We start from the raw sequence: 24,774 nt of genomic DNA on the forward strand, positions 1-24,774 counted from the left end.
TTCCTCAAACATAGTACCTGTCTCTCTTGGTTACATCCGCGCACATTTAGACACCGCAATCGAGCCTTTGAGGAGGATGAGCATTCCCCACATGACTCCCTTTTAGAAATTTTGATACAAATATATATACACATTCTGTTTCCCCTTTAAGAAATTTATATACATACATACACATAAATGCCCATACATGCACATATACATATCAGCATATACATATGCATACATAGGCATATACATACATGTACATATTCATACTTGCTTGCCTTCATCCATTCCTGGTGCCACCCCACCCCACAGGAAACAGCATTGCTATCCCCTGTTTCATTGAGGTAACACCAGGGAATTAGACCAAAAAGGCCACATTCATTCACACTCAGTTTCTAGCTGTCATATGTAATGTCTTGAGAGTGGATGTGCCTTAATCTGTTTCCTGGTACTACCTCACTAATGCAGGAAACAGCGTTCAAGTATGAAACAAAAAATTTTGTTTGTTTTGCATTACGTTTGTTTGCCATTTTTTGTTTGAGCAGGCAGGGTAGCACCAAGAATAGATGACAAAATAGCCTCATTTGCTGACATCCATTCTCTAGTTGTCAAATGTAATGCACTAAAACCACAAGATTTCACAGTTTTTAACTAAGAGGTAATTGTGATAACCAAAACATTTGATAGCAGTGTGATAGAAAATAGATTCACTACATATAGTATATGGGCTGTGGGATACATATTGTGGTGGCAAATTTAGATTGAGTTGAATGCTCATCTTCAGCTTCTTGGATGGTAATGCTGATTCTCAGGTACCATAGTGAGACCTTACTCTAAACCATAGAATTTATTTGTATTTTTTGATATTTTTTAAAGGATTAAAAAGAAAAGTCATGTTCTGTTTAATCCATTGTTTTTCCTCAGTATATGGTTTTTACTCTTCAGTGGAAATTATTTACTATCAATAGTTATTCCTATTTTCCATGATACTACTTAGTTCTTGTAATTATTAAACAAGTTTTTTGTGATACTTGTTCTTGTGATTCACTTACTGTAGTTATAGTGAATTTCAGTGGATGTTTACCACTGTTAGGCTTTGGTGTCCAGTGATTCACTTACTCTAGTTATAGTGAATTTCATTGGATGTTTACCACTGTTAGGCTTTGATGTGCCAGCAGATTTTGAAACTTGCAGGTTTTCTTCACTCACACTGTTCAATGCAAAAAATAAATTATACTTCTTTATTGTGACATTTTGTGAAACTGGATATAATCCCTACCATCACAACTCTGTTTTTAAAGTTGACCTTTGGATTTTGGTTTGAATGATAAAACAGATTGTCAACAGGAGTGAGGAGAGTGATGTTGAGTAAAATGGGTCTTGGAATGTTTTCTTTTGTTTGGTAGGATCAAGATTTGCTAGGTTATTTAGTAAGTGTAAGTTAATGATGTGGCAAAATGTCTGATGTTTCACAAATATTTTGTCTGGTGGCCTGGATTGTAAAAGCTTTACAGTTGTCACAGTTTTATAAGAATGAATGAAGTTTCACTTAATTTTTCTTTTTTATTCAGGTTCTTCTTCCTGCTGCCAATCTTCTTCAGCTGACAGATGTCCGGGATGCTTGCTGTGACTTTCTTCAGTCTCAACTCCATCCCACAAATTGCCTTGGTATCCGAGCCTTTGCTGATCTACATGGGTGTCTTGAATTGCTTTCCATTGCAGAAAGCTATGTTGAACAACATTTTACGTAAGTCTATGCGTAGACTTGTAATCTATATTTTGTATGTGTACTGAGATGGTGCTGTTCATTGAATGCCCCAATAATGAACATCTCACATTCACAATAAGCATTTTTCTAATTTATATATCCCTAGGACTCCCTTTTTGGAGCTTTTTCAATTCCAAGGTGGCATTACAATCAGTATCAAAGTAATGGTTGGTCCATTTGGACTCCCATGGTGTAGCGGTTAGTATTCTTAGCTGTGACACATTCATGGGCCGCCCAGGTTGAGTGCATGGGAACGAATCCTGGATGTGGCAGTAGATCCACAGTCAACTCTCCCATTCATCCATCCCTGGGGGTTGGTCGATAAAATGGGTATCTGGCTCAGGCTAGGGTTGTGTGATGTCCCCATGGTTGTTTGATTTATTTATGGATGGGGTAGTTAGGGAGGTAAATGCAAGAGTTTTGGAGACAGGGGTGAGTCTGCAGTCTGTTGGGGATGAGAGAGCCTGGGAAGTGAGTCAGTTGTTCACTGATGATACAGCTCTGATGGCTGATTTGAGTGGGAAACTGCAGAAGTTGGTTAGTGAGTTTGGAAAAGTGTGTGAAAGGAGAAAGTTGAGAGTTAATGTGAATAAGAGCAAGGTATTAGGTTCAGTAGAGTTGAGGGACAAGTAAATTCAGATGTAAGTTTGAATGGAGAAAAATTGAAGGAAGTGAAGTGTTTTGTGTTTTTGATATTTGGGAGTGGACTTGGCAGCGAATGGATCCATGGAAGTGGAAGTGAGTCACAGGGTAGTGGAGGGGGCAAAGGTTCTGGGAGTGATGAAGAATGTGTGGCAGTAGAGAATATTATCTCGGAGAGCAAAAATGGGTATGTTTGAAGGAATAGTAGTTCAACAGTGTTATACGGTTGCAAGGCATGGGCTATGGATAGGGTCGTACTGAGGAGGTTGGATGTGTTGGAAATGAAATGTTTGAGGACAGTATGAGGCGGTTTGATCGATTAAGTAATGAAAGGGATGTGTGGAAATAAAGAGTGTGGTTGAGAGAGCAGAAGAGGGTGTATTGAAATGGTTTAGGCATATGGAGAGAATGAGTAAGGAAGTTTGACAGAGGATATATGTGTCAGGTGGAAGGAACAAGGAGAAGTGGGAGATCAAATGGGATGTGAAAGGATTGAGAGAAAAAGATTTTGAGCAATCTGGGCCTGAACATACAGGAGGGTGAGAGGCGTGCAAGGAATGGAGTGATTTGGAATGATGTGGTATACCGAGGTCATCGTGTTACCATTGGACTGAACCATGGCATGTGAAACATCTGGGGTAAACCATGGAAAGGTCTGTGGGGCCTGGATGTGGATAGAGAGCTATTTTCTTGGCGCTACCTAGCTGAAGCAGGGGGTAGTGATGCTGTTTCCTGTGGGGTAAGCTAGTACCAGGAATGGATAAAGGTAAGCAAGTATGAATATGTACATGTGTATATATGTATATATCTCTGTATGTATATGTTGAAGTGCATAGGTATGTATATGTGTGTATATGGGCATTTATGTATATATATATGTGTATATGGGTGGGTTGAGCTATTCCTCATGTTTCCTTGCACTACCTCGCTGATGCGGGAGATGGCAGTATAGTATAATGAGTAATTATATGAATAAATATATATACAATGTTAATAGAATGGCCTTGATTAGGGCCTCACTTGCCCATGCCATCTTAATTAACAAAAAAAAAGTTCTTCAGCAAGATTGTACTCCATTCGTTCAATGACAACGGTACAGTTTCATCATAGATGATATTTCAATTATGGTTTCACCTCTTATAGGCAGAGTCAGGTATATATGTATTATTTTCATTTATATATACTTCAGGATCTCAAAGGAAAGAGTCCTGGATTTACTCAGGACCTCTATCCAGAGGCTCCTGCAGTCCAAGGTTGCACTATTCTGGAAGCAAGGAAATAATGGTTCCTTTGGAGTGAGAAATTCTTTAAGGAGACTGTACTGTTAATGATACAGCATCACCAAATGTGACTTTTCACTTGTGGTTTAATGTCTTATAGACACTACATATATCTCTCTCTATTTATTTTTTCTATCATAATTTTCCTGGGACCTATGTCTATGAAAGAGCCCTGGTTTCACCAAGGATCTCTTTCCAAAGACTCTTGCAGCCCAAGTTTGCCATAATTCTATGAGCAGGGAAATATGAATTCTTTGGAGTGAGAAGTTCTTTGATGAGACTGAACTCTCAGTGATACAGTTGTAACTTCCAGCTGAGGGAGTGAAGATGTAAGGATGGAGTGAATAAGGCTTTGAGTGCTTGGTGCTTGAACATTCAGGAGGTATAAGGCATTCATAGAATAGATTGAATTGGAGTGAAGTGGCAAACAGGAGAAATGCTGTCATTGGACTGAACCAGGGCTCATGAAGAAACTAGAAGAAACTACTGAAAGGACTGTGGGGCATAATTGTGAATAGGGAGCTGTGTTTTTTTGTACATGTAACAGCTACAGAATGGATGTGAGTAAAGGAGGCCATCCCTTGTCTGTTCTTGGTGCTATCTTGCTGATTCAGGAAGCATTGAACAAGTACAAAAAAATTAATTTTTTCATACTTGTTTACCATTTCTTGCATTAGCAAAGTAGCACCATATCACTCCAATTCACAAAAAATAGATTTTTTCATACTTGTTTACCATTGCTTGCATTGGCAAAGTAGCACCATATCTCTCCAATTCACTTTCCTGTGGATGCCTTTCACCCTTCTTCATGTTCAGGCCCAAATCACTCAAGATCTTTTTCACTCCTTCCTTCCATCTCCAATTTGGTCTCCCTTTTCCCTCCACAATTGACTCATATTACCTCTGTGTCAGTCTATCCTATCTCATTTTCTCCATATGTACAGACCTCTTCAGCTCTCTCAACTACAGTTTTCTTATTGCTACACCTCTCTCTTACCCTTTTATAACTAATTCAAGTCAAACTACCTCATACTACATATTGTCCTCAGACATCTCATTTCTAACACATCCACCCTCCCTCTGCACATCTTCATCTAAAGCCCATGCCTCATATCCTTTCAACATCGTTGGGACTGCTATACCTTCAAATGTACCCATCTTTGCACCTTCCAGACAATGACCTCACATTTCTGTGCTCTCAGAACCTTTGCCACTTCACCCACTCTGTGACTTACTTCTGCTTCCATAGTTCCATTGACTGCCATATTCTTTCGTAAACATCATAAACACTTCCTCCTTTTTTTTTCTTTATTCAAGGTCATGCCCCAAGTAACCTATCCCTCTTCTGCACTAAACCTGATAACCTTGGTTTTGTTCTCTTTTACTCTCAACTTCCTTCTTTCTCGCACTATCCCAAACCTCTGGAGTTTCTCACTCAAATCTTCCACTGGTGCTGAGTCATTAGCAGATGACAACTGACTCTCATCCCAGGCTCCCTCACCTCCTATGGATGGCATACTCGCCCCTCTCTCTAAGACCCTTGCATTTTGCTTCCCCTCCATCCCTTCCATAAACATTTTAAACAACCATGGTGACATCACACACCCATACCAGAGACCACCTGGAACCACATACTTTCCTCTGTCTTTTCACACTCACACATAACTGTCTTTCTATACCTCTGCTGCTGGTTTCCTCTGGGAACTCCCATCAACGGGGTGGCCATGGTAGAAGAGTCTTCCCATATCCTTGTCCTTACCTACCTCCCTTGCATACAATGTTCTTTGCATTCTTCCACCATTTCTTTCCTTCTAGTTCTCTTTCACTCTGTTTCCCCTGTTCCATAGGTGGTCTGCCTCTCACTCCAACCCTTTTAATCATACTGTTATACACTCTCCTTGTAAACTCTTTGTCTTGCATTCTTTTCACAAGTCCAAACTACCTCAAAGTATTACGTTTCACTTACTCTATCACTCCCCATTTCTTTCCTCTTTGCATTCCCAACCATTCAGAATCTCTCATACACTTCCTTATTTCTTTCTTCATTCCATCTTAGTCTTACCACATGATCCTCTCAAATAGTGTATTTTCACACCCTGGATTCTTGACCTCTTCACTTCCATACTGATACCTATACCTTTAATTATTTCATTAAGGGACCCAGTGATTCTTCTACCCTATGCTGCTCTCTCCCTTATGTCTCCTTTCATTTCACCAAGCTTCCTCAAGAAAACTCCCAAATACTTAAATCCTGCCACCTTTTCCAGTCTTTCTTGCTCAGTATCTATAACACAGTTTAGGGCACTTTCTTCTTTCATTCTAAAGGGCTTTTCAGAACTTATACTTTCTGGGTTTTCTCAAACACATTTACTACTTTTCCCTATATTTACCTTCAATCATTTATGCTTACACATATAACTCACAAACAGCCTTCTGCAACTCCTCTTCACTCTCCACAAGCAGACAGGCTTGTCACTAGACACTGCACCTCACTACCACACTCCATCTGTGCATCTTCTCACCCTAGTTTTGCTTTCATCTCTCTTATCACTCCTTCCATATTTATGTTAAAAAGCAATAGTGACATCACACAGCCCTGCCTCACACCCACATATATACTGAAACTCAGTCAACCCTCCACTCTTACACATGTATTTGCCCCTCTATAGAAGACTTTCACACCATTCAGTAGTCAACCCCCATACTCCGTATATCCTTAACTTGTACCATAAGGCATTCCATATCACTGTCACATGATTTCTCCACATCCATAAAAGATGCATACAGCTTCTTACCTTTTGCTAGATACCTTTCCATTGTCATTTCCACCACAAAAATCTGATCCACACATCCCCTTCCTATCTTGAAAGCCTCTTACTCCACACCTGTTTTGGATTCAGTCACTTCCATTACTTTGTCAATCGACACTCTCATAAACACTTTTCCTGGATTACTTACCAGACTTATTACCCTATAATTGTACCTTTTTCTTTGAATAAAGGAACTTTAATAGCTTTTACCTAGTCCTTATGGACAATTTTCTGCTTCTGTGCTAAAATTACACATCAAATGCATCCATTCTGTCACACTTTCTCCTCTATACTTAAACATTTCAGCCTTAATCCCATACTCTTTAGATGTCTTTCCTACCTTCAACCTCATCATCACCCTTTTCATCTCTCTTCATGCTGTAGACCCTTGCACTTGTATCCCTTTTCCTTCCATCCTCCATACCTATGTATTTCCTGTTTTATTCTAATATTTCATAACATTTTATCCAGTTACAAATTCAGCAGCCTATAACAGCCTTTCTCTAAACATTTTAAAAACCTCATTCACACAGTTCTGCAACCCTACATTTACTGCATCTTCATTTAAACTTACTTTCATTAAACATGTTCAGCACCTCATTTACACATGACTGCATTGCTACATTCACTGCACTTTCCTCTAAATTTTAGCTCACCCTTCTTACATGATCCTCCTTGCATTCTTTTTGATTCATCTCGCTTGCCAACGCTTTCACCTTTCCAATATTCCGTAAGCTGTGCCTTAACTTTTCCATGATTCTCACCTCCACAAGAACTGCAAAATGGTCAGAAAGAAACCTCTCAAAACCTTTCTTTACCTTTCATCCACTGTCACATAGTCAATCAAACGTTTTTGCTCTTATCTTTCATCTTTTCTTAACCATGTATATCTGTAAATCATCTTGTTTTGAAAAATGTTTGCAAGGAATAAAACCCTCTTGGCATAGACATCCACAAGGTAACTACCATTCTTGTTTTCTCCAGGCACTTCCCATTTACTAAATATCTTGCCAATTTCATCACATCTCACCACAATCTTATCACCCATTACAACTGCCTTTCTGTCCTTCTTAAGCCCACTTACAGTGCCTTACACTCTTGATGAAAAATTTCCACTGCTATTAGTAGCTTTACTCCTGCACCATATATTTCTTGTACTTGGCATCTCTGTCCACCCAATCATATGCTTTCTCCAGATCCCTAAATGCAGCATACAAATCCTTCTCTTTCTCTATGTATTTAAAACGAACACCTGATTCTCACATCCTCTACCACTCTTGAAACTACATTGTTCCTACCCAGTCTGATGCTTTATATATACCTTGATCTTCTCAGTCGCCACTCTCTCATGCACTGAAGAAACTTATACCTCCTTAGTTTAAATACTCACCTTGGTCTCCCTTGCCTTTATACAGTGGCCCTATACATGCAGTTTGCTAATCCTCAGGAATCTCTCCATGGTCCATATACACACTGAAAATCCTAACTAACCAGTGAACAAGTCACTCCCTTTCTTAAAAAGTCAACTGCAATGCTTTTTACTCCAGCAGCCTTACCACATTTCATCTTACTCAAATCTTTCACCACCCCGTGTCCCTTCATGAAAATGTTTTCCATATGGCATACCTCCCTGAACCAAACAGTTTACATTTCTCTCCATAATATCAAACACATTCAAAAATCCCTTCAAAAGACTTACTTTATCTCCTCTTTTCATCGCTATCTATTACCTTTTTCTAATTTGCCCCCTTCAACGATATTCCCATTTGTTTTCTTGTTTTTCTCACCAAAAACCTCCTTCCAAGACATTTCTTATTCTCGTGGAAGTATACTGATACTTGCTTTCCCCAACTCTCATATGCCCTATTTTTCAACCCCTGCATTTTCCTCTTGGCCTCTTACCACTTTCTCTTGTACATATCCCCATAATTTTCACTCCCCTGTAAGTACTGCCCATGCACTTTCTATTATCTTCCATTAACCACTTTATTTGGTCATCCCACCTCAGCGAGGTAGCCCTAGGAAACAAACATAGAAATACCCATCCACTCTCACACACATATATGCAGATACATGTACATGTACATACATATGCAGACTTAAACATGCTCATATTCATACTTGCTTGACAACCTCATTGTAATAGCATTAAAGTTTACTGCAGGAAAACATTTACTACAACATATTGAAAGGTCAAGAGGGCTGAGTGAGATATTGGACCAAATGGTAGCGGGGGCTGGAAACCCTCTACTTCTTGTATTTCAATTTCTAAAAGAGGAAACAGAAGGGGTGAAGTGGGGAGTGCTTATCCTCCTCAAGGGCTCATATTGGGCTGTCTGAATGTGTGTACCAAGATGAGAAGAAAGGAGAGATAGGTATTATGTTTGAGGAAAGAAATCTGAATGATCTAGCTGTGAATGAAACAAAGATCAAAGGTAAATGGGAAGAATGGTTTAGAAATGTCTTGGGATTAAAGTCAGAGGAAGTGAGAGTACAAGAGCTAAGAAAGTAGTAGCACTACTCCTGAAACATGAGTTGTGGAAGTGTGTGATAGAGTATAAAGAAGTAAATTCTAGATTAATGTGGGTAAAACTAAAAGTGGATGGTGAGAAATTGGTGATTATTGGTGCTATTCACCTCATCATTAGAAGAAAGATCTTGAGAGGCAAGTGTTTTTGGAGCAGCTGAGTGAGTGTGTTAGCAGTTTTGGTATACAAGACCGGGTATTAGTGATGGGTGATTTGAATGCAAAAGTGAGTAATGTGGCAGTTGAGGGTATGGTTGGTGCACATAGGGTATTCATGTTGTGAATGGAAATGGTGAAGAGCTCATGGATTTGTTAGCTGAAAAAAGACTGTTAATTGGGAATACCTGGTTTGAAAATGAATATACGTATGTTAGTAGGAGAGATGGTCAACCGGTATTATTTTTTCACATGGGCTATAGATAGGGTTACGGAGGATGGTAGGTGTGTTGGAAATGAAATGTTTGAGTGACTATATGTGGTGTGAGGTGGTTTGATCAAGTAAGTAATGAAAGGGTACGAGAGATGTGTGGTAATAAAAAGGGTGTGGTTGAGAGAGCAGAAGAGGGTGTGTTGAAATGGTTTGGTCATATAGAGAGAATGAGTGAGGAAAGATTGACAAAGAAGATATACGTGTAAGAGGTAGAGGGAACGAGGAGACGTGGGAGACCAAATTGGAGGTGGAAGGATGATGTGAAAAAGATTTTGAGTGATCAGGGCCAGAGCATACAGGAGGGTGAAAGGTGTGCAAGGAATAGAGTGAATTGGAACGATGCAGTATACCAGGGTGGAGATGCTGTCAATGGAATGAACCAGGGCATGTGAAGTGTCTGGGGTAAACCTTGGAAAGTTTTGTGGGGCCTGGATGTGGAAAGGGATCTGTGGTTTTAGTGCATTACACATGACAGCTAGAGACTGAGAGTGAATGAATGTGGCCTTTTTTGTCTTTTCCTAGTGCTACCTCATGCGCGTGCACATGGGGGTATACTATTTCATGTGTGGTGGGATGGCGACAGGAATGGATGAACACAGCATGTATTATTATGTATATGTGTATATATGTATATGTCTGTGTATGTATATGTATATATACATTGAAATATATAGGTATGTATATGTGTGTGTGACGGCATGTGTGTATATACATGTGTATGTGGTTGGGTTAGGCCATTCTTTCGTCTACTTCCTTGCACTACCTCGCTGATGTGGGAAATGGCGATTCAGTATAATGAATAACATTAATTGATAGGAATAGTGGTTCCAACAATGTTGTATGGTTGCGAGGCGTGGGCTATGGCTAGAGTTGTGCGCAGGAGGGTGGATGTGCTGGAAATGAGATGTTTGAGGATAATGTGTGGTGTGAGGTGGTTTGATCGAGTAAGTAATGTAAGGGTAAGAGAGATGTGTGGAAATAAAAAGAGCATGGTTGAGAGAGCAGAAGAGGGTGTTTTGAAATGGTTTGGGCACATGGAGAGAATGAGTGAGGAAAGATTGACCAAGAGGATATATGTGTCGGAGGTGGAGGGAACGAGGAGAAGTGGGAGACCAAATTGGAGGTGGAAAGATGGAGTGAAAAAGATTTTGAGTGATCGGGGCCTGAACATGCAGGAGGATGAAAGGCGGGCAAGGAATAGAGTGAATTGGATCGATGTGGTATACCAGGGTTGACGTGCTGTCAGTGGATTGAATCAGGGCATGTGAAGCGTCTGGGATAAACCATAGAAAGTTGTGTGGGGCCTGGATGTGGAAAGGGAGCTGTGGTTTCGGGCATTATTGCATGACAGCTAGAGACTGAGTGTGAACAAATGGGGCCTTTGTTGTCTTTTCCTAGCACTACCTCGCACACATGAGGGGGAGGGGGATGGTATTCCATGTGTGGTGAGGTGGCGATGGGAATGAATAAAGGCAGACAGTGTGAATTGTGTGCAAGGGTATATATGTATGTGTCTGTGTGTCTATATATATGTGTACATTGAGATGTATAGGTATGTATATTTGCATGTGTGGACGTGTATGTATATACATGTGTATGGGGGTGGGTTGGGCCATTTCTTTCGTCTGTTTCCTTGCGCTACCTCGCAAACGCGGGAGACAGCGACAAAGCAAAATAAATATATAAATAAATATTAATTGATAGACATGTAAAAGAGACTTTGATGTGAATGTGCTTAGAGGGGCAGCTGGTGGGATGTCTGACCACTATCTAGTGGAGGTGAAGGCGAAGAGTTGTAAAGGTTTTCAAAAAAAAAAAAAAAAAAAAAAAAAAAGAAGAGAAAATGTTGGGTAGAAGAGAGTGGTGAGAGTAAGTGAGCTTGGAAAGGAGACCTGTGTGAAGAAATACCAGGAGAGATTGAGTGTAGAATGGCAAAAGGTGAGAGCAAATGAAGTGAGGGTGAGTAGGAGAGAAATGGGATATATTTAGAGAAGCACTGATGGCATGTGCAAGAGATGCATGTGGCATGAGAAAGGTGAGAGTGGGCATATTTGAAAGTGGTGGGATGAAGAAGTAAAGTTGTTAGTGAAAGAGAAAAGAGAGGTATTTGGACAATACTTGCAAGGAAGGAGTGCAAATGAATGGGAGATGTATAAGAGAAAGCAGCAGGAGGTCAAGATGAAGGTTTGAAAAAGAGGCCAAATGAGAGTTGGTGTCAGAGAGTATCATTAAACTTAGGGAGAATAAAAAGATATTTTGGAAGGAGGTAAATAACATGCATAAGAGAACAAATGGGAACATTTGTGAAGGGGACAAGGGGGAAGTGATAATAGGTTGTGGTGGAGTGAGTATTTTGAAGGATGTGTTTGATGATAGAGTGGCAGATTTTGGGTTTTTTGGTCACGGTGGTGTGCAAAGTGAGAGGGAGTGGTTTGGTGAAGAGCGAAGAGTTGGTGAAAGCCTTGCGGAAGATGAAATCTGGCAAGGCAGCAGGATTGGATGGTATTGCAGTTGAGTTTATTAAGAAAGGAGGTGAATGTGTTGTTGACTGGTTGGTAAGGATATTCAGTATATGTATGGATCATGGTGAAGTGCCTGAGGATTGACAGAATGCATGTATAGTGCCATTGTACAAAGGCAAAGGGGACAAAGGTGAGTGTTCAAACTACAGAGGCATAAGTTTGTTGAGTGTTCCTGAAAAAGTGTATGGGAGAGTATTGATTGAGAGGGTAGAGGCATGTACAGAGCATCAGATTGGAGAGGAGCAGTGTGGTTTTAGAAGTAGTAGAGGGTGTGTGGATTTGCATGTTGCATTTATGAATGTGGAGAAGACATATGATAGGGTTCAGAGAGATGCCTTGCGGAAGGTCTTGAAACTATATGTCATGGGAGGTAATCTGTTAGAAGCAGAGAAGTTTTTATCAAAGGTGTAAGGCATGTGTATGAGTAGGAAGAGAGGAGAGTGATTGGTACCCATTGAAGGTCAGTCTGCTGCAGGGGTGCATGATGTCCCCATAGTTGTTTAATTTGTTTATGGATTGGGTGGTTAGGGAGGTAAATGCAAGACTTTTGGAGAAAGGGGTTGCCTGTTGAGGATGAGAGGGCCTGGGAAGTGAGTCAATTGTTGTTTGCTGATGATACAGCACTGGTGGCTGATTCAAGTGAGAAACTGCAGAAGTTGGTGACTAAATTTGGAAATGTGTGGGAAAGAAGAAAGTTGAGAGTAAATGTGAATGAGAGCAAGGTTATTTGGTTCAACAGGGATGAGGGACAAATAAGTTAGGATATAAGTTTGAATGGAGAAAAATTGGAGTAAGTGAAGTGTTTTAGATATCTGGAAATGGACTTGGCAGCGAATGGAATCAGAAGTGAGTCATAGGGTGGGGGAGGGGGCAAAGGTTCTGGGAGTGATGAAGAATGTGTGAGAGAGAGAATGTTGTATCAGATAGCAAAAATGGGTATGTTTTAAGGACTAGTAGTTCCAACAATATTTTATGGTTGTGAGGCATGGACTATAGATAGGATTGAAATGGTTTGGACATATGGAACAAATGAGTGAGGAAATGTTGACAAAGAGGGTATATATGTCAGAAGTGGAGGATGCAAGGAGAAGCAGGAGACCAAATTGGAGGTGGAAGGATGGCATGAAAATGATTTTGAGTGATCGGGGCCTGAACATGTAGGAGGGTGAAAGGGGTGCACAGAATAGAGGGAATTGGAACAGTGTAGTATACTGGGGTTGACATGCTGTCAGTGGACTGAATCAGGGCATGTGAAATGTCTGGGGTGAACCATGGAAAGATCTGTGGGGCCTGGATGTAAATAGGGAGCTGTGATTTTGATGCATTACACATGACAACGAGAAACTGAGTGGATATGGCCTTTTTCATCTGTTTCTTGATGCTTCCTTGCTGACACAGGGAATGGTGATGCTGTTTCCTGTGGGGCAGGGTGGTGCCAGGAATGGACGAAGGTGGGCAAGTATGAGGATGTATGTACATTTGCCATTTTCCACATCTGTAAGTTAGCACTGAAAGGTAGCACCAGGAACAGATGAGCAAATGGCCTCATTCATTCACATCCACTCTCTGGTTATCACATTTAATGTTCCAAAACCAAAGCCCCATATCTACAGCCAGACCCCACAGGCCTTTACGTTTTATCTGACATCTTAAATTACCCAGATTCAGCCCACTGACAGCATGTCTTCCTTTGTATACCACATTTCTCAAACTACAGCTGCCAATTTGATGCATCACGCCTTCCTGCATGTTCAGGCCCCAAACTTTCAAAGCATGTTTCACTCAGTACTTCTGTTTCCTCGGAGGTTTCCCCCTTTTCCATGTTCCCTCTACCTCTGACATGTATGCCCTCTTAGTCATCATGTCCTCACTCATCCTCTTCATATTTTCAAATCATTTCAGCTCACCCTTTTGAGTTCTCATACATACTTTTCGCACAACCACACCTCACTCTTACTTTCTCATTTCTTATATAATCAAACCTCCAGGTACCACATTTTGCATTCAGACATTTAATTTCCAACACTTCCACCCTCTTTAAAGTTTTGCCTAAGGTCTGCTTCACATCCATTCAGCACTTACAGGACTACTACACCATGACTGCTACTACATCAGACATTACCATCCTTGTTCTTAAAGGCAGAGTGACCTCTCTTTCCACACATTCCTCAGTACTCTTTTGCTCCCTCACCCACGCTGTAGCTCACATCAGCTCTTATGTTTCCATTTGCTGCCATATCCCCTCCTATAATTTAAAACACTCCACTTACTCCAAGGTTTCTCCTTTCATGCTCACACCCCAAACAACCTGTCTCTCTTTCCTGCCATTTTCAACATAGGTGAGGTAGGGTCGGGAACAAGTGAAGAAATGGCCTTATTCGCTCGCATCATCTCTAGCTGTCTTGTATAATTCACTAAAACCAGTGGCCCCTATCCACGTACATACACACAGTTATACATCCGATCATAACATATGAGTTTTTAAACCAGATTGATGATCTAGAAAGTGAGTAAATATTTGAAAAATGGAGGGATAGAACAGTTAGAGGATCATAGCATGAAATTTAGCAGGAAGCATGTTGAAAAAGCTACAAAGAAGTACTCTTGTATTATAAAAGTAGTGGACTAATGTAATGCTGAAAGAGGATTTGGTTAATGCAGAGAGCATAGTATAGTTTAAATGTTTATATGATAAAAAAGTCCAAGAGATTGGGCCCTATGATTGTAAAATTCTCTTCCAATGCAGTACAAAAAAAAACAGGTAATTACTTTCATACACATACATAATTGCATGTTGTGTATATATCAACTTACATAGAAATGAGTGTTACCAGACTCTGCTTGCTCAAGGTTATACTGCCTGTGAAAATTCACCTTTGGCAAGGCTTTATGAATGGGAGTACAGTCTGGTCAAAGAACTTCCCATTTCAAAGGATCCTTCATTCCCCTGCTACTGGAAGTAGCATAGCACTTTGGCTGCAATAACTTCTAGAAAGCTTCTGGGAAACAGTGGGTCTCTCATAGAAAATAGTTTGATTATAGATATGATAATAGATGCACAGATATGGAAAAGGTTTAACCCTTTTTGATAGTACAGTAGTATCTAGCACTAGAATACTGATACATTTTAGCCTTTATATGGAGTATTGTGCAAATTTGAGTGATGATGTATTTTAAGATTATTGGTTTGAAATTGAGATAAACATTTTCTCAATATTTTTCTGCAGAGAAGTAGTTGAGTGTGAAGAGTTCCTGTCTTTAACTTCTCAGCAAGTCATCAAACTTATCTCAAGCGATCGACTCACCACTCCATCTGAAGAAAAGGTAGAATATGATCAACATTAGAATTTGTATGATTTAAGCAACAGTGCGTTGTGCCAGAGAAATTATATTAGATTGATTACTAAGGAGCTGTGTTTTGGGTGAGGATGGAGATTTGAATGAAAGTGTTAGTCCTGCTCGGTTAATCAGCACCGTGTGCAAAATGAAAATGCTAAAACACTTGTGTAAAAAAAAAAAAAAAAAGAACTAAAAAATACTTAATATAAAGTTGAGGATGTGTACAAATCGGTAGAGAAACTTTATACACTCAATCCACCCTTTGTAATTGGGTATAGAGTTGAACATAATATAGAGGTGGAAAAGATAATCAAAAGCAAATGGATGATTACACTGATCAACAATTTTTACCAATTTTATGCTTCAGATATGAAATGTGTTTTCTTTAGTGGATTTTTGGATGCTGAAAACGAAATTGACCTTGAAAACATTCAGTTGGATATAGTTTCCAGGAAAAAATCACTATCTTATGTTTTACATGTATTACACACTGTATTGGTGACACAGGGTGCAGTCACTGGCTTATCTCAATAAAATGCAACGCCTCTTCGCCTGTCACTTGTATACAAGTCCTGGAGCATCCTTTTTACCGTCCAGCAATAGTCCACTTACATCACTGAACTCCATTTGTCCTGATACCATTTCGCTGTCGCTGAGATGTCTTGATGGAAACGTTTGCCATGCTCATCCCTCACTGCACCACAATTAGCCGGAAAAAAATCCAGGTGAGAGTGGAGAAAATGTATCTTTAAAGACATATTGCAGCCCATTTTCTGATAGGATGACGACAGGCTTTCCACAAGTTCCTTGTACACCCATTCCTCGCTTGATGCAGGTTAACTATATACGATTTCGCTATTTTGCGAGGAACCTACTTCTGCCAGTCCCCCTTTTTATGTGATCAAGATTTTTCTACTATGCAGGTGTGTGTTGTAGAAAGTGTGCCAAAATTTCAGTGAGGCTTGACTGGTGGATTTAGCGTGCATCCTGGGTTTATTGGTTCACCACATGCAATTTCTCTTTGAGTGAGGTTTTTGTAGAACATAACCCCTGCATAAAGAAAGGGATGTGTTATAGAGAAATGGTTGTTACCAGCCGGAAAGCATTCTTTGCTCCCCTAATTACCACTGAAGATACTATCAAACTGCTTATGTTGGATGAGATAGCCAATATTTGGACTGACAAAAACACCCTCCTTGATGTTTTCCTTACTGAGCCTTGGGAATTTTCCACCAAGATACCTAAATGCTGGCCCATTTTGATGAACGGAGGTAACAGCAAAATCTTCATGGAGCTGGATTCCTCCAGAGGTAGGTGGTGTACATCCTCTGTTCTTGGTTCCAGAAACTGTTGGGAATGCTAGTGCCTCTTGTAATGGGAAGTTCTTTGTTTGACTGTCCCATTCACTATGGAAATAATAAAACTTCATGTAGTCTTGCTGGCAAGAATCTTCATCACAAAGCTACCATTGGTATTTCATAGAGTTTATGCAGTTCAAAAGCTGCTACGTGTTGTTATGGAATTCCTTCTATGGACTTCATGACATGTTGCCATCATGCAACAGAACTGCTTTCAGACTCAGCTTTGATAAACCTGTGAACAGCCTCCATTCCTTAGGGATGTGATTAATATTGAGGGCTGCCTTCTGACCATCTTTGTCTTTGCAGGTGAAGTTAACTCCCATCTTACAGAATGAAGCAAAATCTTTCTAGCTGGCATGAGACAAAGACAGTCACATTATTATCAAGGAGATTCTATTGTTTCAGTATCGAGCCTAAAAGTTCTGCTTATTCTTCAACAGTTCCAAGTTTCTGATGACATTGCTTAATTCATTCTGCATGATCCTGTGTGGTTCATCAGATGTCAATGTCAGGTGTGGAGTTAGGATATTTTGATATTGTCTCACGTGTTTCACAAGTTTCGTCATCCTGTTCTTGGGGTACCAGATGCATAGCAGATGGTATATTTGGATAGCTTAAGGTCCACTTTTTCTTCTTGGAAATACCTTGCCAGACTGGAGGCACCATGTAGAAGTAATAGTCACTAACATGATCTGTTGGCTCCCTTCTCTGTTTGGGCATGGCTAAAGGCATCAAATGCCTTTCATGATTCAACCAACTGTAAAGGTTTGTTGCAAGAGCATTGTTGTGGTCCCAACTTCATAGCCAAAATAAAGACTGTAAGCTTTCTAGGCTAATGACTGGGGTTATGGCACACTTCTTGTGTTGCAAAAGTCACCTCCCCACAAACATAACAAAAGATATATGGACTGTTCATGCACTTATGAGGCATTTCAAAGAAATCACTTAACAGTCAGTCACACATGGCACTTTGCACAACCTGAGGAGTACATTTTAGCAGAATGACAGAAAACCAGCACATGACATTCCAAGAAGCAGAAAGTATTGTATTTTATTGTATTTGTAAAAGAAATTGTCTTGCACCCAGATTACAATGTTTAAACCGGTTCCAATTCAGTATGGACTAAGAGATGAAAAACAACAGCTGTATGACAAGAGCTTGACATGAATTGGAAGGTGTTGGTTTGAAAAATCACTTCAGGAAAGAATATGTACAACATATGTGTACTGGACAACTCCCTGAAAGGAAATGATAAGCATCACCCACTTTCCATGCAGGGGGTTACCATATCGTACCCCAGAGCCACACAGTGCCAAAACCAGTGTACATCATATATACAAGTGTGTCGTAAGGTGGGTGAGGGAGCGAAGGTTGTGGGAGCACTGAAGAAATTATGGAAGGAGAGTACATTATCTGAAAGGGCAAAAATGGGTATGTTTAAAGATATAGTAGTCCCAAAAATATTATATGGATGTGAGGCATGGGTTATAGATAAAGCAATGTGGAGATGGTTGGATATGTCGGAAATGAAATGTTTGAGGACAGTATTTGGCGTGAGGAAGTATGATGGAGTAAATAAGAGGGTAATAGAGATATATGTTGATAAAAAGAGTATTGTGTGAGAGCTGAAGAGGGTGTGCTGAAATAGTGTGGACGTATAAAGAGAATGAGTAAGGGGTTGACAGTGAGGATATACTGTATGTGTCAGAAGTGGAGGGAAGAAAGAGAAGGGGAAATCAAATTGAAGATGGAGTTGGAATGAAAAAGATTCTGTGATCAGGGCCTGAACATGCAGGAGGTTCAAATGAAAGTTGGGCATGGGATAGAGGGAATTGGAACGATGTAGTTTACAATGGCCTGTGTGCTGTTAGTGGACTGAACCAGGGCATGTGCAGCAGCTAGGGGAACCCATGGAAAGGTGTGTTGGGTTTGCTTGTGAATTGGGAGCTGTGGCTTTGGTGCACTGTACATGACAGGTATAGAATGGATGTGAGTTGGTATGGCATTTCTTCATATGTTCTTGGCATTACCTCACTGAAGGGGGAAACAGTAATCAAGTATGAAATGTATATTAATACACATACACACACACACACACAGATTTTTTAATTTGTTTATGGATGGGATGGTTAGGGAGGTAAATACAAGAGTTTTGGAGAGAGGGCGAGTATGCCGTCTGTTGAGGATGAGAGGACCTGGGAAGCAAGTTAGTTGTTGTTCGCCGATGATACTGCACTGATGTCTGATTCTTTTGAGAAACTGCAGACGTTGGCAACTGGGTTTGGAAAAGTGTGTGAAAGAGAAAGGGTTGTGAGACAAGTTAGTTGGGATGTAAGCGTGAGTGGAGAAAAATTGAAGAAAGTGAAGTCTTTTTGATATCTGGGAATGGACTTGGCAGTGAATGGAACCATGGAAGTGAGTCATAGGTTGGGGGAAGGGTTAAAGGTTCTGAGAGCGATGAGGGAACATGTGGAAAGAGAGAACATTAACTCAGAAAGCAAAAATGGGTATGTTTGAAGGAATAGTAGTTCCAACAATATTATATGGTTGTGAGGCATGAGCTATTGATAGAGATATACAGAGGAGCGTGAATGTGTTGGAAATGAAATGTTTAAGAACAATATGTGGTATGAGGTGGTTTGATCGAGTAAGTAAAGAAAGTGTAAGAGAGATTTTTTCATACTATTCGCCATTTCCTGCATTAGTGAGGTAGTGTTAAAAACAGAGGACTGAGCCTTTGAGGGAATATCCTCACTTGGTCCCCTCCTTTGTTCCTTCTTTAGGAAAACTAGAAACGAGAGGGGAGAATTTCCAGCCCCCCGTTCCTTCCCTTTTAGTCGCCTTCTACAACACGTAGGGAATACGTGGGAACCAGGAATGGATGAGGAAAAGTAAGTATGAATATGTGCAAGTGTATATACGTATGGAAAGGATCATAATTTTGCACGATTAAGTATATTCTTATAAGTCCACGGGGAAAATGAAACATGATAAGTTCCCCAAGTGCTTTTTCGTGTAATAATCACGTCATCAGGGAGATGAGAGAAATAACAGTCAGTTGATATATAAGAAAGAGACATAGCTAGGACACCATTTGCTAAACATGTGATTGTCCAAGACAGACAACAAGCTTATCATAAACTTATTATGTGGACAAGGTGAATTGTTTACAAATCTTATCAACAATAAAGTTATTCAATTTGTATAGACCTTCACTAATGATAAGGTTATAATTCTTTGCATATTCAATGATAGAAGATTCAGTGATATCTCTTGTGGTACTGGAGGTAGAGTTAATAACTGAGATGGCATTACTCCAGTCAATACAATGATCATAGTTTTTAATGTGATTAAACAAGGCATTTGATTCTTGTCCTGTTCGTATACTATATTGATGTTGCTATGTCTAACAGAAAGATCCTTACCATGTCTGCCCAACATAAAACTTATCACAATTTCTACATGGCACTTTATAGATGCATCCAGGAGAATTTTCTGGTGAGTTCCTGATTAAGATATTCTTTATGATATTATTATTGCTGAAGGCAACATTTACATTAAAGGATATAAGCAACATGGGAAGTAAAGTAGAATTATTATTAAAAGGGGGAACTAAAAGATTCTTGGTGTCAATGGGAGGTTTGGGATCAACTCTATAAAACGATTTCTTTGCTAACTTATGGGATTTATCAATGAAAGATCTAGGGTGCTTTAACTTATATCCAGTATGATATATCTTCTCAAACTCATCATCAATAAACTCTGGACTGCAAATATGTAATGCCCTAAGGAACATAGATTGAAATGATAATTTAACTGTCATGTTGAGATGAGTAATAATGGATATATGAGCATACATTGGTAGGTTTTCTGTATATGCTAAACTTAAACTTGTTTCTTTGCCTATGGATCATGCAATCTGAAAATGGTAACATACTATTACTTTCATTTTCTACAGTAAATTTGATGGAAGGTACTGAATTGTTAAGTAAGGGGAAAATGTTTGTAAATTTTCATTTGTTGGCCAAACACAAAGAACATCATCTACATACCAACACCAAATTGCATTAGAAGGTAAGATATCCTTTAGTGATTTTGTTTCAAAAAATTCTATATAAAGATTACTTAGTACAGGTGAAAGAGGGTTACCCATCGCCATACCAAAGTTTTGAGTATGATATTCTCCACTGAATTGAAATACACAGTCTTTTATACACAATTTTATCAGTTCAATAAAAACAGACTTTGAAACACGTTTCAATTGAACTGATAGAATTGTTGTGTTTAAAAGACTGTGTATTTCAATTCAATGGATAATATTATGCTCAAAATTTTGGTATAGCAATGGGTAACCCTCTTTCACCTGTACTAAGTAATCTCTGTATGGAATATTTTGAAACAAAATTACTGAAGGATATCTTGCCTTCTAATGCAATCTGGTGTAGGTATGTAGATGATATTCTTTGTGTTTGGCCAACAAATGAAAATGTACAAACATTTCTCCCCTTACTTAACAATTTAGTACCTTCCTTCGAATTTATATTAGGAAATATGAATAATGGTACGTTACCATTTTTAGGTTGCATGATCCATAGGCAAGGAGACAAGTTTAAGTTTAGCATATACAGAAAACCTACCAATGTATGCTTATATATCTATTATTACTCATATCAACATGACAGAGTTAAATTATCATCATTTCAATCTATGTTCCTTAAGGCATTACGTATTTGTAGTCCATAGTCTATTAATGATGAGTTTTAGAAGATATAGTCTATTGGATCTAAGTTAAAGTACCCTAGATCTTTCATTGATAAATCCCTTAAGTTAGCAAAGAAATCATTTTATAGAGTTGAGCCCAAACCTCCCATTGACACCAAGAATATTTTAGTTCTCCCTTTTAATGACAATTTTACTTTACTTCCCATGTTGCTTAAATCCTTTTATGTAAATGTTGCCTTCAGCAACAATAATACTATAAAGAATATCTTAATCAGAAACTCACCTGAAAAGTTCTCCTGGATGGATCTACAAAGTTCCATATAGAAAATGTGATAACTTTTATGATGGGCAGACTGGTAAGGATCTTTTTGTTAGACTTAAGCAACATAAAAATAGTATACGAACAGGACAAGAATCAAATGCCTTGTTTAATCACATTAAAAACTATGATCATTGTATTGACTGGAGTAATGCCATCTCAATTATTAACTCTAACTCCAGTACCACAAGAAATATCATCAAATCCTCTATTATTAAATACACAAAGAATTATAAGCTTAATATTAGTGAAGGTCTATACAAATTCGATAACTTTATTGATAAGATTTGTAAACAATTCACCTTCTTGTCCACATAATAAGTTTATGATACGCTCTTTGTCTGTCTTGGACAATCACATTTATACCAAATGGTGTCCTAGCCACGTCTATTTGTTGTATATCAACTGACTGTTATTTCTCTCGTGTCTCCGCTGATGATGTGATTATTACACGAAAGTGCACCTGGGAACTTATCGTGTTTCATTTTCCCCTTGGACTCAAAGGAATGTGTATGTATGTGTTTATATGTTGATATGTTTATGTATATTTATGGGTGTGTATGTATATTTATGTGTACGTGAATGGATGTGCCATTCTTTGCCTCTTTCTTGGCAATACCTTGCTGATGCGGGAAACGGTGATCAAGTATAATAAATGAAATTATATATTTTTTTTTATTACACTTAGTCGCAGTTTCTTGCATCAGGGAAGTACTGCCTGGAAACACAAAGAATGGCTCATCCACTAATATATACACACACACACACACACACACACACACACACACACACACACACACACATGGTATTGCAGTGGAAGTTATTTAAAAAAGGGGGTGACTGTATTGTTGACTGGTTGGTAAGGTTATTTAATGTATGTATGACTCATGGTGAGGTGCCTGAGGATTGGCGGAATGCTTGCATAGTGCCATTGTACGAAGGCAAAGGGAATAAAGGTGAATACTCAAATTACAGAGGTATAAGATTGTTGAGTATTCCTGGTAAATTATATGGGAGGGTATTGATTAAGAGGGTGAAGGCATGTACAGAGCATCAGATTGGGGAAGAGCAGTGTGGTTTCAGAAGTGGTAGAGGATGTGTGGATCAGGTGTTTGCTTTGAAGAATGTATGTGAGCAATACTTAGAAAAGCAAATGGATTTGTATGTAGCATTTATGGATCTGGAGAAGGCATATGATAGAGTTGATAGAGATGCTCTGTGGAAGGTATTAAAATATATGGTGTGGTAGGCAAGTTGTTAGAAGCAGTGAAAAGTTTTTATCGAGGATGTAAGGCATGTGTACGTGTAGGAAGAGAGGAAAGTGATTGGTTCTCAGTGAATGTAGGTTTGCGGCAGGGGTGTGTGATGTCTCCATGGTTGTTTAATTTGTTTATGGATGGGGTTGTTAGGGAGGTGTATGCAAGAGTTGGAAAGAGGGGCAAGTATGCAGTCTGTTGTGGATGAGAGAGCTTGGGAAGTGAGTCAGTTGTTGTTCGCTGATGATACAGCGCTGGTGGCTGATTCATGTGAGAAACTGCAGAAGCTGGTGACTGAGTTTGGAAAAGTGTGTGAAAGAAGAAAGTTGAGAGTAAATGTGAATAAGAGGAAGGTTATTAGGTACAGAAGGGTTGAGGGTCAAGTCAGTTGGGAGGGAAGTTTGAATGGAGAAAAACCGGAGGAATTGAAGTGTTTTAGATATTTGGCAGTGGATGGAACCATGGAAGCGGAAGTGAACCATAGGGTGGGGGAGGGGCGGAAGGGCGAAAGTTCTTGGAGTGTTGAAGAATGTGTGGAAGTCAAGAACATTATCTCAGAAAGCAAAAATGGGTATGTTTGAAGGAATAGTGGTCCCAACAATGTTATATGGTTGCGAGGCATGGGCTATGGATAGAGTTGTGTGGAGGAGGGTGGATATGCTGGAAATGAGATGTTTGGGGACAGTATGTGGTGTGAGGTGGTTTGATCGAGTAAGTAATAATAGGGTAAGAGAGATGTGTGGTAATAAAAAGAGTGTGGTTGAGAGAGCAGAAGAGGGTGTTTTGAAATGGTTTGGGCACATGGAGAGAATGAGTGAGGAAAGATTGACAAAGAGGATATATGTGTCAGAGGTGGAGGGAACGAGGAGAAGTGGGAGACCAAATTGGAGATGGAAAGATGGAGTGAAAAAGATTTTGAGTGATCGGGGCCTGAACATGCAGGAGGGTGAAAGGCATGCAAGGAATAGAGTGAATTGGAACGATGTAGTATACTGGGTTCGACGTGCTGTCAATGGATTGAACCAGGGCATGTGAAGCATTTGGGGTAAACCATAGAAAGTTCTGTGGGGCCTAGATGTTGGAAGGGAGCCGTGGTTTCGGTGCATTATTACATGACATCTAGAGACTGATTGTGAATGAATGTGGCCTTTGTTGTCTTTTCCTAGCGCTACCTCGCACACATGAGGGGGAAGGGGGTTGTTATTTCATGTGTGGCGAGGTGGCGATGGGAATGAGTAAAGGCAGACAGTATTAATTATGTACATGTGTATATTTGTATATATATATGTGTGTGTATATATATATATGTATACGTTGAGATGTATAGGTATGTATATTTGCATGTGTGGACATGTATGTATATACATGTGTATGTTGGTGGGTTGGGCCATTTCTTTCGTCTGTTTCCTTGTGCTACCTCACTAACGCAGGAGACAGCGACAAAGCAAAATAAATAGAATAATAAAAATCTCTTTTACCCTATTATTACTTACTCGATCAAACCACCTCACACCACATATTGTCCTCAAACATCTCATTTCCAGCACATCCACCCTCCTCCATATAACCCTATCTATTGCTCATGCCTCACAACCATATAACATTGCTGGAACTACTATTCCTTCAAACATACCCATTTTAGCTACTTACCACTATACCTGAGAATCAATCCCTGAATCATCTGTGTGGCAGCCAGGTAGCCCAACCCCCAGGCCACAATGAGCTTAAAACAGCAACCATATAACATTGCTGGAACTACTATTCCTTCAAACATACCCATTTTAGCTACTTACCACTATACCTGAGAATCGA

At 39.5% G+C, this 24,774-nt stretch overlaps 1 protein-coding gene across 2 annotated transcripts in view; it reads left to right on the forward strand.

Annotated features, from left to right (window-relative positions):
- kel (kelch protein) overlaps positions 1-24,774 on the forward strand; it is a 300,707-nt gene that overhangs the window by 189,014 nt on the left and 86,919 nt on the right. For both annotated transcript variants that reach the window (XM_071685307.1, XM_071685298.1), the window contains 2 exons: positions 1,557-1,732; positions 15,192-15,288. In XM_071685307.1, the coding sequence (XP_071541408.1) occupies positions 1,557-1,732; positions 15,192-15,288 (273 nt within the window). The remainder of the gene's footprint in view (positions 1-1,556; positions 1,733-15,191; positions 15,289-24,774) is intronic.

Source organism: Panulirus ornatus, chromosome 3, assembly GCF_036320965.1.
Source record: "Panulirus ornatus isolate Po-2019 chromosome 3, ASM3632096v1, whole genome shotgun sequence".
NCBI classification, from domain to species: Eukaryota; Metazoa; Arthropoda; class Malacostraca; order Decapoda; family Palinuridae; genus Panulirus; species Panulirus ornatus.